This window comes from Rhea pennata, chromosome 3 (assembly GCF_028389875.1).
Source record: "Rhea pennata isolate bPtePen1 chromosome 3, bPtePen1.pri, whole genome shotgun sequence".
Taxonomy (NCBI): Eukaryota; Metazoa; Chordata; class Aves; order Rheiformes; family Rheidae; genus Rhea; species Rhea pennata.
This window is the reverse complement of record NC_084665.1, coordinates 94419023-94444167: the sequence shown is the minus strand read 5'-3', so window position 1 is coordinate 94444167 and position 25145 is coordinate 94419023. Positions and strand designations below refer to the sequence as shown.

General features: G+C 35.6%; 1 protein-coding gene across 1 annotated transcript in view; it reads left to right on the top strand.

Moving 5' to 3' along the window:
• Positions 1-25145, top strand: part of MEI4 (meiotic double-stranded break formation protein 4) — a gene marked incomplete at its 5' end in the record, with an annotated part of 60825 nt that overhangs the window by 7405 nt on the left and 28275 nt on the right. Inside the window, 2 exons of the mRNA XM_062571059.1 lie at positions 3984-4543; positions 22006-22137. Coding sequence (XP_062427043.1) covers positions 3984-4543; positions 22006-22137 — 692 coding nt within the window. The remainder of the gene's footprint in view (positions 1-3983; positions 4544-22005; positions 22138-25145) is intronic.

Genomic DNA, 25145 nt, shown 5'->3' with positions numbered 1-25145 from the left:
AGACCTAATATTGTATTTCCAATTCAGACAGGTAGTCTTCACAGGTAGTTCACTAAATATCTTGAAATATTCCCTCTCTAGTTTAATACTCAAATTCCAGTCATTTCATTGATGTAGTCAGTATTTTAAAGAGTGTATCAATCTTCGGTCTTGAGATTTGCCTGGTAAGCATTAGTTGACCAAAATATTTGTTGATCACCTGATTATAGATCCTTCCTTATGACTTTTTCATTTTTCATTTGACTTGAACCACAAAAAAATTGCCTTCTACCTTCTACAGAAATTCTCTAAAAAATGTTTGTATCCTCAAAATTCTTCTCAGTTATTACTGAATTCTAAATGTTAGCTGCTTTGTGTAAGTAAAATCCCTAACAGATTGAAGTATCTACTTTTAAGATTTCTCAGAAACTTTTAAATCCTAGCACTAAAGAGTTAATTTGAGAATTCTAGGTACTCCGTCCTGTGTTTATTTCTGTGAATTACTCCTAAATGAGACAAAGCTTGTCAGTATCAAATACTTTACCTTTAAATAGAAGAGCTTTCTTTTCCAAGCTGCTTATAAAAATCCACTGAAATGCAGACACAAAGTGCTTATTTTTTTTTCTTTTTTTTCCCCAAGATCCTTAAATAATAATGACTTGAGTATTTGAGAGACTTGGACAAAATTGCTTTTATATATACAGAAATAGGCCTTGCTTTCAGATCAGGACAATCTCTCAGTGTGATAGGTAGAAGTTCATGAGAAAGAAATTGAGTTTTATGGGGTTTTTTAGAAGAGAATAAATTTGATTCATCATCCATGGAAAGTGCACTTGTAACGAATCAATCAGTGAAGATTAAATGAAGGATAACAGAGTCCTGAAAAATCCAGAAGTGAAGCAGAAATGAACACAATGGGGGGGGGGGGAAAGCTGAATCATTTCTCATGTGTTTTCTTCTCTTTTCAAAAGTTATTGACTGTGTGCTTACTTGGACGTTTTTAAAATTGTGGTTATTAATTTTATTTTATAAATTAACTGTATTTTTAGAAGTGGAACTGAGTCTATTAATTTTAATTAAGTTTTAAGAGAGTTTTAGATGTCCAGTATTATTGTTTTTGATCTCAAGTGGTAATCTACATATATACTCATGAAGCGAGAGAATGTCTAATGCTTGAGACTGTAGTTAAATATATGTTTTTTTTCTGTGTAGAATTCAGATTATCTCTTCACTTCTTCTCACATCTGCCAACTTCAAGCTTGCTTTCTGATTTAGAATCCTTGCTCATGGTATTGCTGTAGGTATATGAAGTTTTGCAGAGGACTTGAAGGCCATTTTGCAGTTCCACAGCAATTTCATCAGTTGGAGAATCCACTTCAATTCTTAAATTTTGCAGACGACTTTCCTCATTCAAAAGCTGTCCTGTCTGTGTCAGCTAGAAATGTAGTATCTGAGACAACATTACGCCCAACCCCCTTCCCATCCCAACTACCACATGGGTATTATAAATGCTGTTTTTTCTGTTTCACCTAGGTAGGACCATGAAAAGTATCATTTCCTTGTCTTGTCACAGCTGGCAGTGGGTACTCTGGAGAAAATGGTGTTTCTGTCATCTTAAGTTCAGATTTCACAGATATTTCTGTATCATTTCTTTTCTTACCTTTTCCTGTCTTTCATTCCCCTTTTCTCCCCCATCTAGCAACATTTTTACTTCAGCAAATCAACAAATATACATGTTTTTGCACACATTTCTGTGCTTTGCTTCTCTTGAAATTACTTCCCCTTGAGCAATTTTCGTGTAGTCCTGTGGGAGTAAGAACTGAACAAAATACCCATGCAGTGATATTATAGGAGTAGAAGCTTATTTTCCTTAAACAGCAACAAAATATATATTCTTTTTCCTGGAATATTTTTTTGCTCAAAATACTGGGGAAAGAAGACATGGAAAATTGATTGCTTGTTTTTGTTAGTCAGACAATGTGCTTTGCTTGTTTGCTTGTTTTCCAAGTTTGGGAATCCAAGGCATTTGAGAGCAGTGTTAATATCTAAAATGCTAGGTTATCCTTACAAGCCCTGCTTCTCCTGCTTCCTAGAAATGTCAGTTGATTTCCCTGGCAGTTCGCTTGTTCGTCATGAGTCAATTGGTGCTGATCTTGTTCAATGCCTGAGTATGCCTGATTATTAAAGTCATGGAATTGGTAAAGTCATGGAGCACCCCTCCACCCCCAGTAAATAAATAAATAAATAAATAAAGCTTTATTTTAATTAGGATGCTATTTCTGAGGTCAAAACTCATCTGGTATGTGTTCAGAAACAGAAGTATAGTCAGAATTCAATTATAAATTGTGTATTTATTGAAATCTGCATAGACTTTTTCTGAGTAGTCTTTCATTAATGATCATAATACTGTACATTGTTTGTAGATTGCTGCCCTGTGACATTTCATTTGTTAAAAATACCTTTTTTAAGCTTGTCAGGGAATCTTCTGTTTGTTTAAGAGTATAAAAGCAAAAAGGTAGATCGTTGTGAAAGATATGGACAATATACTTTTTTTTAATGATTTATTTTTTACTGATTATTTCAGAGGATGTTTCCAGAAGAGCATAATTAAAGTTGTGCATGCAACAATATGTATTTCATTAGTTTAGTGTATAAGAAAGGTTAGGAAGCATATAAAGACTAGCATATTGTTGCAATGGATCTGCGATGGTTCTTGGGGATTTTTTTATTGTCACTTTAATCTCTTTCAGTAGAAGCATTTTATGAGCCATACAAAATGATGCAAGATTTGTTCTGCTGACAAAAATATCTCCTTTTCAATTGTTCCTTTTTTTAAGTAGTAGCGGAGCTGGCTACATATTTTGGATTTCTTTTCTATTTCTTTTTAGTTGTGTTGTTTTGATTTGGGGGAGCTTTTTTTTTTAACATGACATTTACATATGTGATCCATTTTGGAATGCTATTTTTCTTTTCCCTCAGGATAAACAAATGCACAGATTTGCTATTGTGAGTGGATAGTAACATAAAAATGGTGTACCAAGTCACACTAAAAATCTTCCTAGTATGGTGACAGTAACAAGGTGGCCCTTAAAAAAGGACATAAGAACAAAGCAAGGATACTTTACTCTCATACAGAGAGAAATTGAATACTCTCCCAGGCTTTGAAGTTTTTTAGCATCACCTGAAAACCCATATTTAAAGCACAGATTCAGACATCTTAGGAGCTAATGTTTTTTATAGTCAGCCTTGAGTAACTGGCACTTCAAGAACACAAGGCATCTTCTCCTAAGGCAGGTACCTCAACTAGACCAGAGGTGTACATTGAATGCAAAGGGAACTGAGTGAGTACTTTAGAGGTAGACCTCTATAGTACAGGCACCTCTGCTGAAAGAAATCCTACTGGTAGCTTGTGAGAATTTTTTCATTCCACAGCATAAACGGAAATAAACAAACTTTCTTTATTTGCTTAAATCGTAAAGTTAAAAACAAGAAACAAACAAAGCCCTTTAATGTAAAAATATTCCTACAGATTGGGAAGACTGATTATCTGATGCAATTACAATAACAGCCTTTTTTCTGTTCTCTAAAAAAACCCCTAAGTTCTTGGGGATAGAAGCAGTGGAAAATGTTTTGACAGGCAGAATTTGCATACATTTTCTTCCTGGGAATATCCATGGACATACAAATATCCACTTAAATTGTCCATATGAAGACTTTGAAGCCATCAGGATTTCTAAACTCACCATTACTGTTAATATTACCATCTACATGAGACATCTGGGTCACAAATAAAGTCTATTGACTTTATCTTCTGAAAGTTTTGACTTTAAATTAAACACGTCACCTTTCTTCTCAGCTAAATTCTGGTGGTGTGGAATTCGTGGGGAACGAGCATATGTGTATGACTTGCAATTTTGCATGGAAGTAAAAGGAGAAGGAGGTAAATACATATTTATGAAAGTATCTTCAGTATTATAAATGTAACTTTCACATTTGTATTTCAGGAAAACCAGGTGCCTCTACTGAAAATCTTCTGGTTCAGGAATGCACATACCCTATGAGTTACTCAAGCCAGCTAGAAGACTCTGGGTGTGATGTATCTAATGACTATACATTTGATTCTTTAGACATAGCTTCTGATTTTCAGCAATCTGAGCGTAGTCTTGACACTTCCAAATATTGCTTGGAAATAGTTCCTCCATTGAATATTTGCTGTACTAACAAGGAAGAACCTCTGACTGCTCCAGTACAGTTTTTGCAACATCTGCTTGAAATAAGAAAACTGTCAGAAATAGGAATTCTGCAAGCAGACTTCACAAAGCTTGAAAATGATTCTTTCACCATATGCAGTTCTGTGTCTCAGTTGCTTGATGGACTGACTGTTTTTTACAACAGTCCTAAATTTCCAGTTTCAGATATTCTCTCTGAAGCAATTTGTGTTTTGATCAGTTTAATAGCTGATACTAAGTTATCTAATCATGTTCTGAAAAAGTGTTTCAAGAAGCTGGAAGAATTTAAGAAAAAATTAATTCAAATTATTTTGAGAAACAGCAGTACCAATAGGGTAAGTTTAAAGCATATTTTCTATACTATTTCAGTGTAACATAAAACTTGAATTGATTTTTTTAATATTAGTTTGGCTTATGATATTTTGAAGAGCACTTTTTATAGAATAGATCATTTTTGTAATTGTTGTTTTGTGATATAGCCAATAAATGTTTTAATGCATTTTTAAATTTTTTTGTTCAAGCATGCAAGTTCTCCTCATCTATTCCTGCATACAAGATTTGTTAAAACCATTTAAATGGCAGATTAAAACAATTTTTTAGAAAATACAGGTGAAAAACATGTTTCTCTTTCTATATGTGAATATAGTCTAGATAGTCACAAAGTAATGAGTAAACAATTTCTTTATCCTTTGTTGTGCACCTAGATTAAATGTTTTGATTTGCTTCAGACACTCTACAAGTTTGCGAAATGCATTTAAAAATATATTAACAAAGAAAGAATATATGCCATGAATGACATGTCCCTGGCACTTTCATCAAAGAAATCTGAGATGTATGTTGTCTATATTCATCACTTTGTGTTCTTCTATGCACCTTCTTACTAGTTTCCTCATCCAGTTGGCACATCACTAGTTTCTCTTCACAAGACTTTACACAACTAATGCATTTCATTGTCTGTCTTAGAATTTTTGATTTTTATTCTATCTTTTAGTAGTATGACTGGAAAAAAAATAGTGGGGTTGTTTGAGATTTAGACATCTAAATTTGTTTTCTACATATAAGTAACTACAGTGCCATCATAGTTGATGAAGATTATATCCTTATAATCAGTGGAGCCTGAAGAATGATTCAGCTTACTAGTTACTAGGTGTTTATTTTAGGATGAGCTTTCCAGTTCCTTTGAATAAAAAGAGAGCTTAGACATCTGCTACACCTGTAAACATATATGTGCATTTGTCTTAATTTAATGAATCCTGCCCACTGTGTACTAATTAGCCCAGAATGCAAACGTCAAAGAAATATCATTAGCAAAACAAAAAAGGAGGAGGCGAGGATACGCCTGTATTTTGGTTACAAGTAGCAGAATTAAAGCATTCAAAAGGAACTGTTCATACACTGTGATTTTTCCAGAACTATAGCCTTGGGTATCTAATATCAAGGTGCTTTCTATTCAGTGTCAACGTGGTATGATATTTAGAGGTGTCCCTGGCCAGTATTTCAAAAGGATGTGAGCCATCAGACATCCTAATTCTGTGGTGCTAGGAATGTGGAGTTACACAGGTGTGACTTAAAAGGGAACTTATGAACTTTTTTTTTTTTTTTTAAGTAAAACTAATGTTAATTTTAGGAGAGTATCTAAGAGATTATCCAAAGAAGGATTAGTCATTGATTGGAAAAGTTTGGAGAAAAGAGAGAAGGAAAAGCAAAGTTGTAGTTAGAGATATGACATTTTAAATGGGGGAAAATCTGCTAGTAGATCAGAGAAGTTTGAAGTCTTCAAAGTGCTCTTAGAAATCTTTCAGAAAGAGCGAAGTATGTCCACATAATTTGCAAATGTCATCCTTTTTGTAACTATCTTCACTGAAACAGGTGACTTTCATGAGATGTTTTATGACCCCAGTGTTGACCTAGTAAGAGATAATCCTGGTAGTTCCTAGATCTCCAGGGAAAAAGTGAAGATGTTAATGTAGTAATCACAGTATTTATAAAGCTTTATCAAAAAAAAAAGTTTCTTCAGAATGTTTTAATTGAATCACAAATGAAAAAAAATGGGTGGAATTTAGAATTAATAGTGGAAATTAGGCAACTAATTCTTCATGTGCCATGTACCAGATATCTCCCAGAGACACTTTATGTTTTAATCATCACTGTTTATTCAAGTGGTGATTGAAATGTCAAGATTATAGGTTTAAAATAAAATTACCATTAATTACAGTGCTGTCATCTGGAAAGAGTGGTAAACTGCATGAATTTTGATTCCAGGAGGATGCTTAAATGACTGCAGTACAAAAATATTAGAAACTCTGTTGTATCTAATGCTACCGAGTGTTGAAAAGCACTGGTACAAGCTGCCATTAATGCACATGCAGTAAACTCTCTCTTTGCCGTTCTCACCTATAAAGCTGTCAGGAGCTGTCAGGGAGGACAACAGGCCATGAGAAACACCTTCAGAAAGTGGAAAAAAAAGGCAAAATGACTGTGGATTACTTTTAACACCTCATCTCCAAAAGCAATCGGAGCATTTTGCAGGGTAGATTAAATAACTTAAAAGACCTCTGAGAATTGGAGAAGACATAATTATCTCAACATTAGATGTAAAGGGGAAAAAGAACAGTAGTAGACATACTAGCTATAATTGCCAAGTCCTATTGTTTGTGATGTTTCTATTTATGAAGCAATAGAAGTACTGTAGGATCCTGCAAAGGCTTCTACTCAAAGTTCTCTGTGTAGATTCAGTTGCCTAGAACTGCATTTTGGCTAGAAGTTTTTAACTTGAAACAAACTGACATAAATATTAAAAGGAAAAAAAAAGTCATGAGAGATAGAATAAAAGGAAATATACTTAAAATATAAAACCATTTTAAATCAAGAACTACAAATAAAAGTAGCCTCTTGAATTTCCCTTACTTTTCCTCCTTTCTCTCATCTTTGGGGAGGCAGCTCAGAAGTCTGCATGCAACTGTTGAGCACACCAGATGTTTGGGAAACCTTCTAGAAGGAGTCTTAAATCACAGCTGCTCAAGGTGGATCCTGGGTGCTACAAGGCTAAATCTTCTGCTAGAAGGCCTGCCTTTACAACCGTAGACTGACATGATCTTGCAATCTTCTATAGCTAACACAGAAAATCTTGTGAGGATCTGCAGCTTGATCCTGTGTCTAATTTGGGTACAGATGAGCTGTTGCTTTGTGTTACAAAATCTGTGACAGTCACTGCCGATCTAGGGATCAGGTACTTTGTCACTAGTTCTTGACTATTCAACAGTGAGAGTCTTGGAGGACTATATGCATCCACATTGGTGCCTTACCTTTCAGTGTGTGAACAGTTCATATTAAGAGTCATTCCACTGTCGACAAAACCACTGTCCTAGGTATGCAGCTCCTTTTTTAGTCCTGCTTAAAACATAGCTCTACTTTTTAAATCAACTGTTCTCTGATACCTAACCAAACAGGCATTATTTCTCTCAGAGAAAACTTCCATGGAACCTGCAGTATATAATCACAGCTCCAGTGGAGTAGGAACTTAGTGTCTCTTCTCTTTCAGAGAGGAGGCACAGAAATGTTAGTCTTACTTAATCTATCAATATGGGAAGGGACAACAGCTATCTCCTTCTTCTTCTACTGAGACATAGTGTATGTGCATCTCTCCTGTTCATCTATGAACATCTCCATGATGTGTCACTTGAGGTGGATCTGTTCTGTTGAGGTGCATCTCTGTTGTCCAGAACGCCTTGGAACAAGGAATGCTTTCTCCTGTTTTAGAATATTCAGGTCAGAGGCACTGAGGGATTTCTAACCCCCTGTGCTGTTCAGAATAGCATATATGTTGCATACTTCTATTGAGGATTTTGCACAGCTCATTGCAGTAAGTCACTTGAGAGGACAGCAAATTCTTTTTTTCCTGTGCAACATTCTGGATCCTGTTCATCTACTGTGGTGAGCCTGAGCTTTCCAGTTTCATAGCACGTGCAATCATCTTTAAAAGTCGAGTCCCTGCAATCCAGTAACTTTATACATATTTTAATGCTATCCCTTTTATATACAGCTATTCAAAATAAGTATAAAACAATTCTTGTTAAGGAGTTTACTGTCTCACTCTCTATTTTGGAGAGAAAAGAAAAATACTTTCTTATCTAGTTTCTTTCAGTGCAATTAAGCTGTTTACTAGGCTGTAGTAGCTAAATACAGTCACAGAGTGCTGAATTATGTAGTATTTATGCAATCCTGAGTGTGTGATCCTTAGTGGTGCTGCACTAGTTGCAGTTCCTCAGCGTTATTGGCAAAATTTCAGTTCACTGGTTGTACTTCTTTTAAGTGAAGCAGATACTGTAACTCAGGGCAGGCTTTCACACTGGGGCCTATATGGAGATCTGTGTGTGTATTTTGGACCTCTTTTTTTAAGGAGTTAATCAAAACACTGTGATGGAAGAGATGCTACATCATTTTCAGGATTCTAGAGTAAAGTTAAGTTATTTAGGGCTCTCAGAAAAGACAACTTTCTGGTGTCCCTCTTCAACAAATACCTCAATGATCTGCCATTGTCACATTTTCATAATCTTTCAAACAGAACCCAGAAAGAAAAAGAAAGGGAACAAAAGCCTACATTTCAGTAAATTGTGGTTGTTTGCTTCTTCTGGTGTTATGTTTATTGCATCAATACTGCCTTGAGAAGATGCTGTCAAGAATCATGAATGGCCTACTCCACTTAAAAGTTGTATGCCATTTCCATTCCTTTTTTTCCCTTAACCCTTTGGAAATTGGCTATCCTACCTAAAGCTATTTGTGTTGGAATATCTGGATGGATACCAAGACATGAATTGAGTGTCCAGGGTCTTGTCTTTTCCATCCTGTTTGGGCCTTCATTGCCCCTTCTTTTTTCTCTCTTCTATTCAATCTGAGAGTCTTTATGTAAAATTTTATAAAAACTTAGATGTTACTGATGATATATTTAGTAGAAAAGGAAATGCAAGAATTCTAAGTAGTACTTTAATGCTTTTTCAGATTTTTTTTCTGAGAAAGTAGTCACAATTCTTAATGAAAATATCACATTGAAATGTAGCACAGCTCACAGATGGTGAGCAATGTTTGATTTGGGGGTTGGACTAGATGATCTCCAGAGGTCCCTTCCAACCTTACTGATTCTATGATTCTGTGATTCTCATTGGTAATTATAAAATGTATGGAAGCATGTTTGTACATGTTAAAAAACAAAGATTAATCAGAACCAGGGTTTTCAACTTTTTTATCTGGGATGCAATTATGTGATTCATTAATGACTGAAATTGCCTAAGAGGAGAGTAACCATAACTTATTCTGATGGCTTTATTACATGCAGTAGTGCTCAAACTAACTCTTGGTGACAATAAATTCTCCTAGACATATATAGTTTGGAATATCTTTTGTCAGCAACTGCCAGGAGAGTACTTGACTCATCAGTTTTGCCTGCTCAGGGACAAATAATATTTAAAAATAGATTTACTCATGTTTCCAACGCCTTCCAACTATGAAATTAGTGGGCTTTAGTTTTCCTAAATTAATTGAATCTCAAGGGGAATATCATGGCTCTTGAGACACAGTGCATTTTGATCGGCTGAAGAACTTTGCTTATATAGTGGAACAGCAGTTCATTTGTATGAATATTAATATGTTATACCAGGATTTTATGGTCTAGTAAAAGAGTCAATGTTTGAATCTTGATCATTGAATTAAGTTTTCTTAGCAAGCTGTTGTCCTGTGTAAAGAGCTATTTAAGTGAAATTATAATCAAAATCCATTGTCTTCTAAAGCACCGAAGTCTAAAGCAATCACCAAGTTGACTGACTGTTATTTACTTCAGTAAAGTATATCATAAGAATAATCAGACAGAGGAATGAATGAAGAAAATTTGGTGTGCCTTTTGGACTCTTGTCCCCCTTCCTTCCTCATCCTTCCTCAGTTAATACACATCATACACTAAAGCTACAATTGTTGAAGAGTTACAGGACTAAGTTTGATGGATTTTTCCTACCATGGGGCAAAGAAGTTTCACTGATGGTTTCTAATGTGCCTGTAATGCTGTATTGGCAAGATTGAGCTTTCTGTCTAGTAAAAAAGCACTATTAGTGTCTCTTTTTATCCAGGTGATTAACTAAAATTCAGGGTGTTGCTGGCTATTTCTGCTAGGTGGAGGAAAAAAGTGATGGAATGGGACATGCTTTTACCATTCTGTTGATATACAAATTATATATACAGGAGCCCTTTATGCAAGAATACAGGGAGTTCTAGCTTGTGTTCAATATGATAATGTTTGTTTATCAAGAGCTTTTTTTTTTGTATTTCTTTTGCCCCAAATCTATCTCCAATGAATGTTTTCTGTAAAAGCCTGCTTAACTTTCTGTAGCATCACATTATCAGTATTGCTGTCTTCGGCATGTCTCTGTGATGTTTTCAGCTGAGACCATGTGGCACAGTTGTGTAAACACCTTTGTCTTTCACTTATCACACCTGTGTAAAAGCATTATTTTCTATCGTTCCAGCAGTATTACTGAACAAAAGGGATAGAATTATTCTCTCCTTTTGATGTTAGGGTGTATAACATTAGGTAGCTATTCAAAGAATTGATTTATCTGCTTTAGCCCCATTATATTACTAACCCCAGCTGTTTGGTTCATGTTAGTTACTTCCTGATGGAGATCTATGGTTGTTCTTGTGTAAGGCATGTATTTCTCTTCCAGAAGTTCAGAATTTCTTTTTTTAACCGAGATGATGCTTTTTTTGTCTCAGGAGAAAATTACCTGTTGTGTCCTCTTGGATTTGAGGATGGCCATATATCCCAAGTGGAAAATTTGTGTTGGGTTTTTGGTAAGAGTCCCCAACCATTGCTTAAATGTTTTTGCATTCTTTAATGAAGAGAATCTTAGGGGTTCTCTGTTTATTCTTTTGCTTGCAACTAATGAACCTTTTCTCATAGCTGCAGTTCATCGTCTTTCTCTAAGAAATCTTTTTGTGTGACCAAATAGTGTTTCTTATGTTCTTATGATGATAGAATAGAAATTAAAAATAAGCTAGATAGTGTTATTTACAGCCAGTTCCACAGAGAGTTCAGTTTTCCTTTGCCTAACTTTTTGGTGCTTAGCTGCAATAGTGAAATCCACAGCCCTGAAGAAAGTACCTCTGTTCTCTTTATGTAATGCATGCCAGTTTCTTGGCAGCTGTGAGTGGTATTCAAAATAGCCTACACATTGTGGACAGAGGGGAGGAAGGAGTAAGATTAGGAAATAAATATTTGAAATAGGTATTCTTTTCCAGGTGCTGTCTGTAGCTCTTAGTCACTTAAAAGAGGACCAGTTCCTTCTTTAGGGAAAAAGCTAAAAATTAAGAAGTGTCTACTTTATGTATTTTAGCCGATGACTGTTTCTAAACACTTCTCATGTTAAAGCTTGAATCCATATATTTTCCAGTGCTGGGCTACACTCACAGTTGTTGCTTATTGACTTCTGGATCCATTAATAGGGCGTAGTGACTCAGTAGCAGCAGGAGAAACAGGCTATTCTTCCACCTTGCAGGCTTCTGACCAGGACTAGTTAAGAAGTGGAAATCAAGAGAAACATTGATTTTAATCTCTTGGGCAGAGGAAGATGCATCTGGAGTGCATTCTTCCTAATCAGTACAATATTTATTTATTTTTTTTTAAACGGGCAAATGCAACATCTGCAAGCATTCTCCAAATTGAAGTTTTTGTCTGATAGTTTCTTACTCTTTAGAACGTTTACTGGATCTGGCCTCTTGGGTCATTTAGATATGGAGATAACTACTCTGTGAATCCCAAAACTTAGGTTCAAATATTGAGCTCTGCCAAGACAGCATTGTTTGAAGTAAATTTATCAGTCAAAACTGGTGCCTGTAGCATCTCCAGTGTCTTAAGTAGTTAGCTGGAGTTCTTTGTAGATCAGTTACTTAGTCTTTAAATGAATTGATGACTTGTCTGTGTGGGCTAAATGGTAATGTGTTTTCTATAAAGTTGAACATTGGTGTGAGCAAGGATATAAGCAAGATGCTTACTTTTGGTGTATGGAAATGGAAATTACCATGTTGAGGTAGAAGCTTAAGTTAAAGGACTGATTTACAGCTCTTTAAAGATGTCAAGTTCACTTTTTAGTTAAGACAACAACAACAAAAACCCCAAGCCCCCAAACCTATACACAACAGGGTCTGTTTTACCTCTTTTATTTAACAAACTTTATGTGTTTGTTTTATGTATTTTCACCAACAGAGAAGAATGTAATGTGTTCAAATTAGGAAAGATAAGATAAATCTATCCTATAAAATTGAATAGAAAAACCCTTGTGAAATTAAAAGGTTAGAATCAAAGACAAATGCATATACTAGCTTGAAAGTGGTGTTATCATGACTGTAAAATTTCTAATATAGCATGCTATATATTGGAGAGTGAAAGTTAAGAGGAAGTTATGTGGATAGTGGGTTATCTCAATAGCATACAAAGCTTTAGAGCAAAGTTGAAAGAAAGAAAAAAATAATTAAAGATTCATAAGTAAATGATATAAAATGCAACATGAGTTTACCGGAGGTAAGCTGTGGCAGAACAACCTAGTGGTATTCTTTGTAAGATAGACTGTGTTTATAGATGGAAGATTTGGTAGCTCTTATCTGTCTGGCATTCATTAAAGCATTTGATACGGTACTCGTACTAGAAAATATTAGTGAAACTGAAAAACATTTTCTTTAATGCAGTAGTCTTTTGGAATTGGATAAGGAAGTGGCTGAAGAAGTAACAGCAAGTTGTGCTAGGTACTGAGTGCTTATCCTTGACAGGAAGAGGGGAAATGTTTGTATATGTCAGTCGATCAAAGGGGACTTTGACTGACTTAAGCATAGTCCAGTCTCTGCAGCTGCCAGAGCTAATCTGAGTCTATCCTCCTTACTTCCGCAGCTATAGCTATCCCCTGTGCAAGGAAGGGGAGCAAAAACACATAGAAAATAGTCTGGGAAGCCTGCCACTGCCAGAGCACTGGATGGTGTGAATAAGAAGTAAGGGGGGCAGATAGGAAGATGGCTGCAAGTGTGTGCAACGAAATCTTCACAGTGATGCCTGCGGTCTCTCAACTCTTCCACTCCTTCCTGTTGTGGCAGTAGCAGTGTGGGTGATTGTGTTAGCCTGCGGACAGGAGCTAGCAGATGCATTAATTATTGTATGTTTACTTAGGAAACTATTACTCGGTTGGATAAAATGTTGCTGGATATTGGGAGCCAGCAGGATCGTGCTAATCAGAGAATCAGAGGGTGTCTTTTAGGCAGCCATGGAAAGATAAATCTAAGAAAGGTATTTTCAATCTGTGAGTGAAAGACGTCCACCCTCACACTTCTGCTCCCACATTCCAGCTTCATGGACAGCAAAGGAGACAGGGAGTTCATGAAGTGCTCCTTCTTGGAGATCTTCACTCCTCACTCCACAAATCCATCAAAGCTGCACTTAAAATTGCACATTCCTTTCAGTGAGTACCAGAGTACCAGAATCATGTTTTTCCAGCATCATTCACCAAAGCATTCCCATTTTCAGAACATTTAACAGGCTGACTGTTCCCCATCCCCACCCCCTGCACTGCATGCAGTCATGGTATTACCCCAATACACTTCCCAGAAAGCGAAACAGCTTATTTTTGCTTTCATTAATTTCCCCATCCCCACCTTTTCCTTTGTTAGAAAAATTGCACGTGCCTTTTGCATTTTAGTTTGATTTTTGTAAACATTCATGCTACATAAATTAGAATGTGTTGCAAATAGTCTTGGCTCTATTGTATGTTATGCTGTCTGTTAGAATAGATTTCAGCCAAAACTCTGCAGCCAAAACAGTACTGAAGTGTTCTAATAAAAAAGGCAGCTTGCAGCAGTGCAGCTAGATGATGGTCCTAGAAGAGAACACAAGGTTTGGAGGAATGGAAAGATGCACAAAGATTATAAAGGGGTAAAGGGAGCACAAGCCTTTCAGATGAAGCTTATAAAACAAAGAATTGGAATAATATGTAGCAAATTACCAACACTTGAAAATAGAAATAGTAGCATAAGCAATGAGAAGAAATGACAACCATGAAATTAGCTAAGGAAGTAACATGACAGTAAGGTAAGAGAAGGGATACTAATACTCTCTGTATAAAAATGAAAAATATGGCATTGATGAATTGGGAGTGAAAGTTATGATGGATTAAATGGGCAAAGTAAAGGAGTGATGTGACTGAGGGTAAAATTGTTATTTTGCTTGTTTTTAACACCTGCCTGCTTCCTCTACAATTTGAGGATACTTGTTTAATTACTTGCCTTAGTTCTGCATTGCCAAATATGCCAGTCCCTTGAGGAAGAGAGGAGAGCTGTTAATTGGCATGAAAGTTGTAGATTTGTCAAACAGAAATTAAGGTCCGGTTTTTGTAGTTGCAGGGTGCAGTGAATCATGCAACTCATGCAGGGATTATTTTGCTTCTGTAAGAATTGATAATTTTAAAACTTGAGTTCGAGATAACCTGTTATTAAAGAAAAATTTAACACACTATGATAAATGAATTCTAAATAAATAATTCATTGTTCAAAAGCTGTTCAAAATTACTTGGAAAGAGAAGTGGAGATTTCAAAGATATATGATCCACTAGGCTTCTTTAAAATGAGTCTCTGAGTGTGAGGGGGGGAGACCAGATTAGTATGTCTGAGGAAGCAGAACACTGATTTTATACATTAATTTTTGCAGCAGTCAGGTAGACAATTAGTTCACATGTCTTTGTCAGCCACTGGCTGCAGCATTGCTACCTCTTTCTCAAGAAAAATGGGAAAAGAGAGGCAGCTGGGGAACGGAAGGAGGGCTAGGGGCAAATGATACAGTTCCAGAATAGCGTACTGGGCTCCGTTGTTGTCTTGTTTCTGATAACCAGTATGACTTTCAAAATTTAATTTTGTGACTATTTTTTAACAGAAACTCTCTAAACAGCATAGATTTAACTTCATCTATGCCATTAAGCAAGCTCAAGAGATTAAAAGATTACTTTTAAAACTTTTATTTGATGGATTTGAGAGCTGATGATTTTTTTTTTTTAATGAAACTGCATATTATTTGAACTATTATCAGTTTAAATGTTTGCCATTGTTTCCAGAGATGAATTAACGATACAGGAACAACACTATGAGAGACAAAATTTTGTCTGTTATCAGGTTTGTTGTAAAGTTGTGTATGAAGTTAATGATAGTCATGAGGGTTATTTTTAACTTTAATCCTTACTTTATTACATACATATTTTTAAAAAACACATTAGAAGAACTACCAAAATGCAAAAATCAAATCTATATTTTTTAATAAATCAATTAGCAGATGGGTTTTTCAAAGTAATCAATACCCATATGCCAAGCACCCTAACTACTGTTATTACAAAATCCCTATTTACTTTGATTAATAGAGCCATAGACTTTAATTTTGAAGATTCCCATCTTTTTCTGGTCCTACAAAATTCCTGCTAGAAAATGATAACTCTTGTCAAACAAGGAAAACTACAGGAATTTTGTAAAAAAAAAAAAAAAAAGGGGGGGGGGGAATCCTCTTTTAGGTAAATTTTGATTGCCAGCACTAATAATTAGGGGAAGTAAAATTTACATTTGTCTCACTATCTACCTTAAATTCCTGTAATCAAGTAGAAGTAGGAGAGCCTAAAAAATCATAATAATATACATACATACATATATATATATATAAAAAACATGTATTTTTTAGTATATCTGTTAGTTCTTTAGAGAAAAGTAACATTAAAAAAATGCTTTGTTGCTTCTATTGCAGACTGAATTCCTATTTAGTTTCTACATTTGAACTGTTGCTAAATTACAAGTGCCTGTGTGAAAATTGGGGAATATTGATTAATGAAATTTCATTCATTTTTTTTACAGATGTTAAGCATGTTATGTGTGACTCCTTTCTTTTTCCTCTAATGTAAGATTTATTCACACTTTTCATGTAGTAAAGCTCAATGTAGAATAGAGCTATCCTTGATAAGATGTAGGCAAAACTTCTTCATTCTGCGCAGAGAAACTTTAAAAGCATTTAAAATAAAATAGCTAAATTTACTCTAGTTTGAACTTATTTAATGTAATCAGTTCAAATGGCTTTTGCAAAACCGTTATGTAATAATTTCCACTATCATTCTACTGGGAAAAAAAAAAGATGTTGATGGTGATCTTACTGGCTAGAAGAGGTGATTTGTGAATGGAGAAGTTGATAAGCTACAAAGGGTAGACTCTGGAGTGTCTTCAGAGTATGTTTCATTCCTTCAGTTATTTGGCGCTTTTTTTTTTTTTTTTTTTTTTTTTTTTTTTTTTTTTTGTGCTAGTGATAGCTGTAGGTATTGTTTATGGAAGAATTATGCAGAACATAATAGGTAACTTACACTAAACAGGAAAATCAGGAAATCATATATTAAAATACATCAGTTTCCATAGACAAACTACCTAAATGTGTGCATTTAAATTTGAGTTATAGCTAATGCTTACTTTATTTATGATTAGTTTAGGAATGTCATATATTATTTAGGAAAAATATTTTACTGTTCTGTATTCAAGCCATTTTTATTGTAACTGCTAGGAAGAAAGGATTACGATTGGTAGGCTGCCTTATATTCTGCAAGATGCACAGCATAGTGGATCTCAGGGACATCCAAACCAATTTTCTTGTTCTCAAACATGAGGTTTCTACAAAAGACTGAGAAAGCAATGGTGCAGCAGTAGCTAATAAAACAAATAGACACTCTGTGAAACATGCAGAAGATTCTGTATATATATTTATAGTTTTCATATTGAAATGAAACTGAAACTTTGTAAATACGTTCTTTGGGGCAGAAGAAAAGTGTAAGGAGAAGGAAGGAGGGATCATAGGCCTGGAATAGCCAGTAGGCACGTGACTAGAGCATTTGCAGGAGTATTGATTCACTTAGGTTCAAGTATTCACACTAAGCAGAGTTCAGTGTTCTGACTTCAGACAGCATATATTTGGGCAGGAATAGCTTATATCTCTCGCATCTCACAGCGAGTGCTGTAATTCAGCAAACAGGAATTCCAGGGTCTCTTGTTCTCTCAGATATTGAAAAGTAACACTGCTCTGAATTTTGTCTAGTTCTCTGGTCACCAAAGGCAAATTAGCAGATATTCTCAACGTTAAGTCTAAAATTGTAGATCTGTAAAATATGTATCCATCCTTAATTAATTTTAAAAAGTACTAAAGTGAAAATGAGTTGTGGACTAAAATAGGAAATTTGATATTTTTTAGCATTTGTTAAACCTCTGAGTTTCAGGGTCAGGGTCCAATCACTATTTGGAGCATATTCCATAATCTTACGGAATATGCAAGCAAGAAGGCAGAACTATCTAGGTATTGTAAACATTATTTCTGTCATAGGGTTGAGTTGATACTGTGGAGATCTTAAATATTTGGAGGAGCCCTTCCTTTTTTAGAGTGTGTATACTTCCAATGTATTGTCTAATTTTGAACTTACATATCCTCAAAAGATATATAGATGCATTCATTATGTTATCCTTTCCTACCACTTTAATTGTTCAGAAACAATTTCTGTCTTACCTTCATTCACATTTAATCTTGTTCAGTCTTTCATGTTTATGTTTATGGAGGATTTTACTCTAACTAAAGTTTTCAAAACTCTATGTGTACAATTTAGGAATTCTCTTTAATATTGGGAGTTCACTGAGATGCTGTGTCAGGCTACAGATCTAGTACTGAGCATAAGACTTGTCTATAGTTTTCTTTTTATATTTGTTTTGGGATTACATACTAAGATGAGGTCATTAACAGCAAAGATTAATTAAAATATGTTTGTTATGACTGGGAATAGGAGATTGTCACATATTGTGCACAGGAAAGCTGAGCTGATCAAACTCATCTGCTGTGACAGGCTGGTAAATAGGCATTGCCTCAACTGGCAGAGACAATTTGATCATCTGATCAGACAGATAAGCAGTAACCATAAATGGGAAGCTATCTTATGAGCTGTTTTTACAGCAAAGGCAAGAGACAGATGAGAGGAGGAAGATCATGCATTGCTTTAACAGATTGTGATCATATGCTCCTTAGTCATGGAAAAAACAAATTTGAGAAACTATTTATTATCATTTTCCTTGGATAGTATGCTTTTGTTCTGTTTGAATTGAAAACTAACTTTCAGGATATATTTCTGAAATCTTAATACATTCAAATAGCATGGGCACTCAAATAGAATAAATGTAAATTACAAGGTCATTAATGATGTTGCCCCATGGGAGAAAAGGGACTTGAGCAACTGGAGAACTGGGGGAAACCAGTACAAGTTACGTGGTGGAATACAGAGCCTCAACTCCCTGACCAGCTGGAGTGCAGGCAAACATCTGCAGTATGAGTGTGCCTGTAGATACAAAACTGGTGTTGTGGATGTTTCTCTGATTCCATAAGCTTAAATAAATCAGGTACAGTGTTTAGGATTCAAACAGCCTGATAAATGTCCAGCAGAGCAAGTGATACTAAAAGTATGATATAACTTCTAGTGGACTTAGCTGTTAAATGACAGTCAATCCTTTTATAACCTGAAAATTGATAAAAAGTGTATATTCTTTCTAACAAGTGGACTGAGAGGGGATCTTATCAATGTCTACAAATACCTTAAGGGAGGATATCAAGAGAATGGGGCCAGATTCTTTATAGTGATGAAAAGTAACAGGACAAGAAGCAACAGGCACAAACTGAAACACAGGAAATTCTGTCTGAACATGAGGAAAAACTTCTTTCCTGTGAGAGTGACAGAGCACTGGAACAAGTTACCCAGAGAGGTTGTGGAGTCTCCTTCTCTGGAGAAACCTGCCCAGATGCAATCTTGTGCAGTGTGCTCTAGGTGACCCTGCTTGAGCAGGGGGGTTGAACTAGATGATCTCCAGAGGTCCCTTCCAACCTCAACCATTCTGTGATTCTGTGAAACCTTTAGAAAGTAGATAACCAGACACTTGAATATATCCTATCTATCATTTAATCACTTTGAAAATATGGTTGTTTTTGTGCCTCTGCAAGCTTTTTTTTTAAGTAAAACTGAAGATATCATTAACTATGTTTTGGTACTCACGAACCTTACACTAGTATTTTCCGGTATATAGGCACTACCTTTTAATATGTGAAGTCTGCTTGTGTTGTTTTTGATCTTTAGTTGTAGCAGTGGTGTAATGCAAGCTAGTACCAGTTGACTTGCATGTAATATCTTGAAAAATGACAAAAATATAAACATATAATCAGAATGGCTGAGGTTGGAAGGGACGTCTAAATATTTTCTAGTCCAACCAACCTTCCTCAAAGCAGAGTCAATTAGAGCAGGTTGCTGAGGGCTATGTCCAGTCAGTTCTGAATATCTCCAAGGATGGAGACTTTACAGCCTTTCTGGGCAACCTGTTTTAGTGTTCAGTCTCCCTTACAGTAAAGCAGATTTTTTTCTTATGTTTAAACAATTTCTTGTAATTTCATTTGTGCCCCTTTTCTCTTCTTCTCGTTTCACTGGGCACCACTGGGATAGTCTGGCTCATCTAGTTTACATTCTCTCAGGAGGTATTTGCAAACATTGATAAGATGCTCCTGAGCCTTCTCTTCTCCAGGCTGAACATTTCCAGCTGTCTCAGCCTCTCCTTCTATAAGAGATGCTATGATCCCTTCATCATTGTCTTGTCTGTTTGTTGGTCTCAATCCAGTGTGTCTTGTCTTTCTTATATTGGAGAGCCCAGAACTAGATCCAGCACTCCAGAGGGGTCTCACCAGGGCTCAGTAGATGGGAGAGATCACCTCCCTCTGCCTCGTGCAGTCCAAGATGCTGTTGGCCTTCTTTGATATGAAAGCACATTCATGCCCTCATGCCTCAGCTTTTTGCCCAGCAGGAAACCCAGGTCATTTTCTGCCAAACTGCCTTCCAGCCAGTTGGCCCCCAGTGTGTACTGTTGTATGGAGTTACTCCTCTCCAGGAGCAGGACTTGGCTCTTCCCTTTGTTGAACTTCACAAGATTCCCATTGGGTCATTTCTCTAGCTTCTCAAGGCCCCTAAGAGTGTGAGCATACCCATCTGGTATTTCAGCCATTCCTCCCAGTTTTGTATCATCTACAAAATTGCTGAGGGTACACTATGTCCCATCATCTAGGCCATTAATGAAGATATTAAACCTACTGGCCCTGGGGTTTGACACTTGTGAGTCGTCTCCAGCTGGATTTTGTGTTGCTTATCACAACTCTTTGAGCCCTGCAGTTCAGTCATTTCGGTCCACCTCATCATCTATTTATCTAGCCCCATATTTCATCAGTTTGTCTGTGAGGATGCTATGGGGACAGTGTTGAAAGTCTTGCAAAAGTCAAGATAATCGGCATCCACTGCTCTCCGCTCATCCGCCGAACTACATTCATCTCATCACAGAATGCTGTCAGGTTGGTTAAGCATAATTTCCCCTTTGTAAATCCATGCTGACTACTCCCAGTCACGTCTTTTGTCCTTCATGTGTTTGAAAATGGCTTCCAGGAGGATTTGTCCTATACGAAATCGCTAAATGGTAGGTAAGTTTAGGATGCAAGTATACACCTTATAGCCAGACAGCATAGGCTGGGAACAAGAGGTAGTTAAATTGCAATATGATGTATAGTCATGTACAGCTAGATGAACAAAGATGTGATGGTCTCTTTTGAGTTGTTCAGATATTTTAACTCTTAGACCTATGAATGAGGGATGGAGTATCCTTCTGTCAATCAAAAATATTCAGCAATAGTATTTTGTCAGTACGAACAGAAAATGTGCAAGAGATACTGAATATTAATGCTATAGGGGTATAAAAGTTTTATAGTCATTATTTTTAAGGTACTCCTTTTTTTTTCTTTGAAGGGACTTGGATACATTTATATACAGAAATGAGAAATTTTTATGGTAGTGTTTAAGAAATAATGACTTGTTTACTTTGTAGAGCAGTATATTTCATGACATAATGACTATACATTTCTACTTCTGAGCAGTAAGAAAATAGTTTTTATCTTTTTAATAGGAAAGATTGTATGGCAAAAAAATTACAAATATAATTCTCATTTATATTCAAATCACTCCTATGATTTGAGAGTAATGTCTTGTTTGCAGCTCATTAAATGACAATATGAAAGTGGTCTGTTTGAAAATTCAGTGCATCCTCTGTCAGTTAACATTTAATCAAGTTTATTCCTTATGACATCGTTGACTATAAACTCCAGTTTAACTCTTACTTATGTGTTTGAATTTTAAAAAATTTGATTGTTCATTTGTCTGTCTGAGACAAAGAGTTACTCTTTATGCAGGATAGTCACCCGCTTTCTGTGGCAGCAGAATGGGCTTGATGACAGCTAATGCTGAAAAGATATCTCCTGGGGAATTCGCACTCCTGGAGGAGTTTGTTCACATGACAGTTTCCTGTAGTACTAACCTTTGAAAAAGGTTTCTAGTTAATGGTTGTGAACTTCAAATACGTACATATGCATATAGGCACGTGCACACACACACACACACATATATAAGTATATATATGTGTGAGTATGTGTATATATGTGTGTGTGTGTACATATACAAATAAATATATTTATATTATATTTAAATATTTAATTTAGTTTTAAGCTGTATAAAATTTTGAATTTGTTGACTCTTTTCCTTTAAAAAAAATTAATTTGTAAATCCTGTTTTGGTTTAAGCAGACCCTTTGGGGTAAAAGACTGTGACAGATTTTGAAAGATGAAATTTACTGTTACTTATTTATTGTTCAGTTTCAGGCACTGTATGCTGTATCCCACATGCTTGTTTTGCTAGGAAGGAACAACATACTAAGAAATTCTTTAATATCTCTCCTACTCTCAGAAGTGCATCAGTTTGCTGAGCTGCTGTGGCAAGCTCACCAGGTACTGTTTTCTTTTCTTTTGGAGAAAGACCCAAGAGTAATATTGGGGAATATTTTATCTACATCTGTTTGTCTCATAAAATGTAATGAGTGGATCATTCTGTAGAATATGCAGGTTTAAGAGCCCGATGAATGTTTGCCCTTAACTTTACCTAGCAGATTCAAAAAAGAGATACAAAGTAAAAGAAAAAATCCTTATGGACAAAATTTATCACTCTGTATAATAAATAGTGTATGTAGGTTTTGAGATTAAGCTGTGAAATTTTGAAAGTACTTGAAGCAGATAGTTAAAATAATTATTGCTACCTGTAACATGTGGGTTATGAAGGCTTGTAGTTTAGGTATCTGGTTGGATGAACAAAACATTATGGTTCTCTCTAGCTCATGTAGACCTGGAAATGAGCTTACGTTATTTTCTTTCAGAATTATATTTCACATTTCACATTATAATGCTAATTTGTATGCGATAAATGTTATCCTTGCCTATCTACTCTTCTTCTCCCATGCATTAAAATAACCTAATTACATTTTAAGAGCAGAGTAGAATGGAGATCATATTTTCTGGTAAAATTGACTTCTTATGTTAAATTTGTATTTTGAAACTATGCAATAGGTGGAACAAGCATAACTTTTCCAGTAAACTATTGATTTAAAAACAAGACAGAGGAAGTAGATGTTCCTTTAACATCTGTAGAACAGATGTATGAAATCAGTTGGGTATTCCTAGATTTTTAATGAGCCTCTATGTGTGGGCATATATTTAATGCAAACTGTACAGTCTCACTTGAGATTATGACTTGATTGTATAATACTCTGGAAGAATCAGTGAAAAGAAAGCACACAACACTAGTAGAATATTTGATGGAAAAGCAAACTATTGACATGTATAGAGAATACTCATCTTAAATGTATCAGCAAATACTCTGGTCAGTTTAATAACTGTTTTAGGTGTTGCTCAAACAGAGTTAACTTGGTTTTCTCTAGCATAGGATATGAGAATTAGTTCTAACTACTCACAAGTGAACGTGTAATTTCCAACCTGCATATATAGTATGATAAATTTATGTTCTGAAAAGGCTTCAGAAAGACCATTTTTGAAGAAGTTCAACAATGTGTCTTACTTAAGTCACTAGTAGCATATCAGAGTTATTGGTAGTAGCCAAAAGCACGCATACTTTAAACAATTGTAAAGATAGGGAAATATATAATTTAACTCGCCAGATAAAGTTGTTTCAATCAGTTTCTGCTGTGCTCACAGTGATAGGTGGCTTGCACTGGATTATAGGCACTTTTCTTGCATACTGAAATTATTTTTATGTATTACTTTCCTGTTTGGTTCATAAAATTTATTTCCAATAATTTGTTAGGTTTGGCTCCTCTTTGGCATTGCTTTATATTGCAAAGAATCATGTATTTTATTTTAAGATTAAAATAGGATCGATTGTAAAACTACCTATCTTGCCATTGGGAAAATGGAAGTAAATTAATATTCTGTGATTTTAACTATCAAAGAGCCTCTTTTAGTCCATGAGAGAGGTTTGGCTCTTTCTAGTGGCAAATGTTTTTATTACTGGCACTGTAATTTGTAAATTTATGGGAAAATAATGAAAGTTGATTCATATAAAAATGTAGAGAAGTTGGTAATTTATTCCTTAAACAATTCTTATACAACGGCTGATATGATAAATTATTTAAATCTCTGTGTCATAGGATGGTTTGATGCCCCCTTTATTGACATGTAGAGCAGCTTTCCTCTTTTACCTGTGGGAAGGCTGTCTCTCTTCCCAAATTTTTAGTGTCAAAACCAAAGCCTTCTTCCTGAAATGTCTGAAGAAAGTTGTATCCAGCACTGCAGTGAAGGTGCCTATTGAGAGAGAAAGAGGCAACTTTGTCATGGAAAGGGACGAGCTATCCAGACTTCACTTTGGAGAAAACAGAAGTAAAGCCCAGACGTTGTTTTGGGGAGGCCTGTTTACCATTTCCTAAGCATGAAAGATTTTGATGAGGTATCGCTGGTACTAAGCTAAGAACAGAAGAGTCTAGCATAGTATATGCAAAAGAACCCTGTGCTCAGAACAGGAGCTGCTTCTATAAGAAGAGTGTAGGAGAAAACTATTTCAAAAGATGCTGCGGTATTTTTCCTTCCTCCCTAATTGGTTCTTTTTTCCCCTCTATAAATCCGTCGGCCAACCTTCTTACCATCTTCCTCCTCCTGGAGGAGAGTCTTCATGCAGTAGTTCTTCATGTTGAGAGCTGACCCAATTTAAGAGCTCGAGAGAATTCCTGAAGTGACAGGCGTTTGTACTCCTTTATTCAAAAGGAAAAATAAATATGTTTTTGATCTTGTACATTCATTCCATTTCTTCTTACTTAATATATGTGAACTGAAATTCAGGACAGTTTGATCCAGGCACTTAATCTTCCGGACTAACTCTTTCTTTCAGCTTTAAGACTTTGCTGTCCATAGGCCTCCATCTGTCTGATTTCAATTACTTTCATATTTGTGCTTGCTGCAAATCTTAGTTTTGTCAGTACACTGTAACAATTTTTAGATTTTCTACTGACAAAATCCTCCTCAAAATGTGTCCTACCTTTACAAGTGAGCATGTGTTTACGTTTACTATTATGCAGAGAGAAAATAGGAAGACACTTTATAAGGTTCTCTCTCCCAATTTTATCAGTAGCCCTTTTTGTTCACCCAGAGAAATAACTTATTTCTCTCAGATTCAAGAATTCTTAGAGCTGTGTTAATATTAGGAGAGATCCTTGTTCTGCTTTTGTTTCTTTTCCCTAAGTGATCAATCTTCTGCTGTTGAAACATGTTACTTTCCTCTTTCATTTTAAACAGGGTCATTTGGTGGTAATAAAGGCATATTACCTTCTGATACACTATTTAATTTATATTTTCCTGACCTAGTGCTGGCAGTGGTTCTTAGAAGAGGAATGCACTTCGATCAACCAACCAAAAAAAACTCATCTGAAATAGGACTTTTGTATAATCTTTCCAAA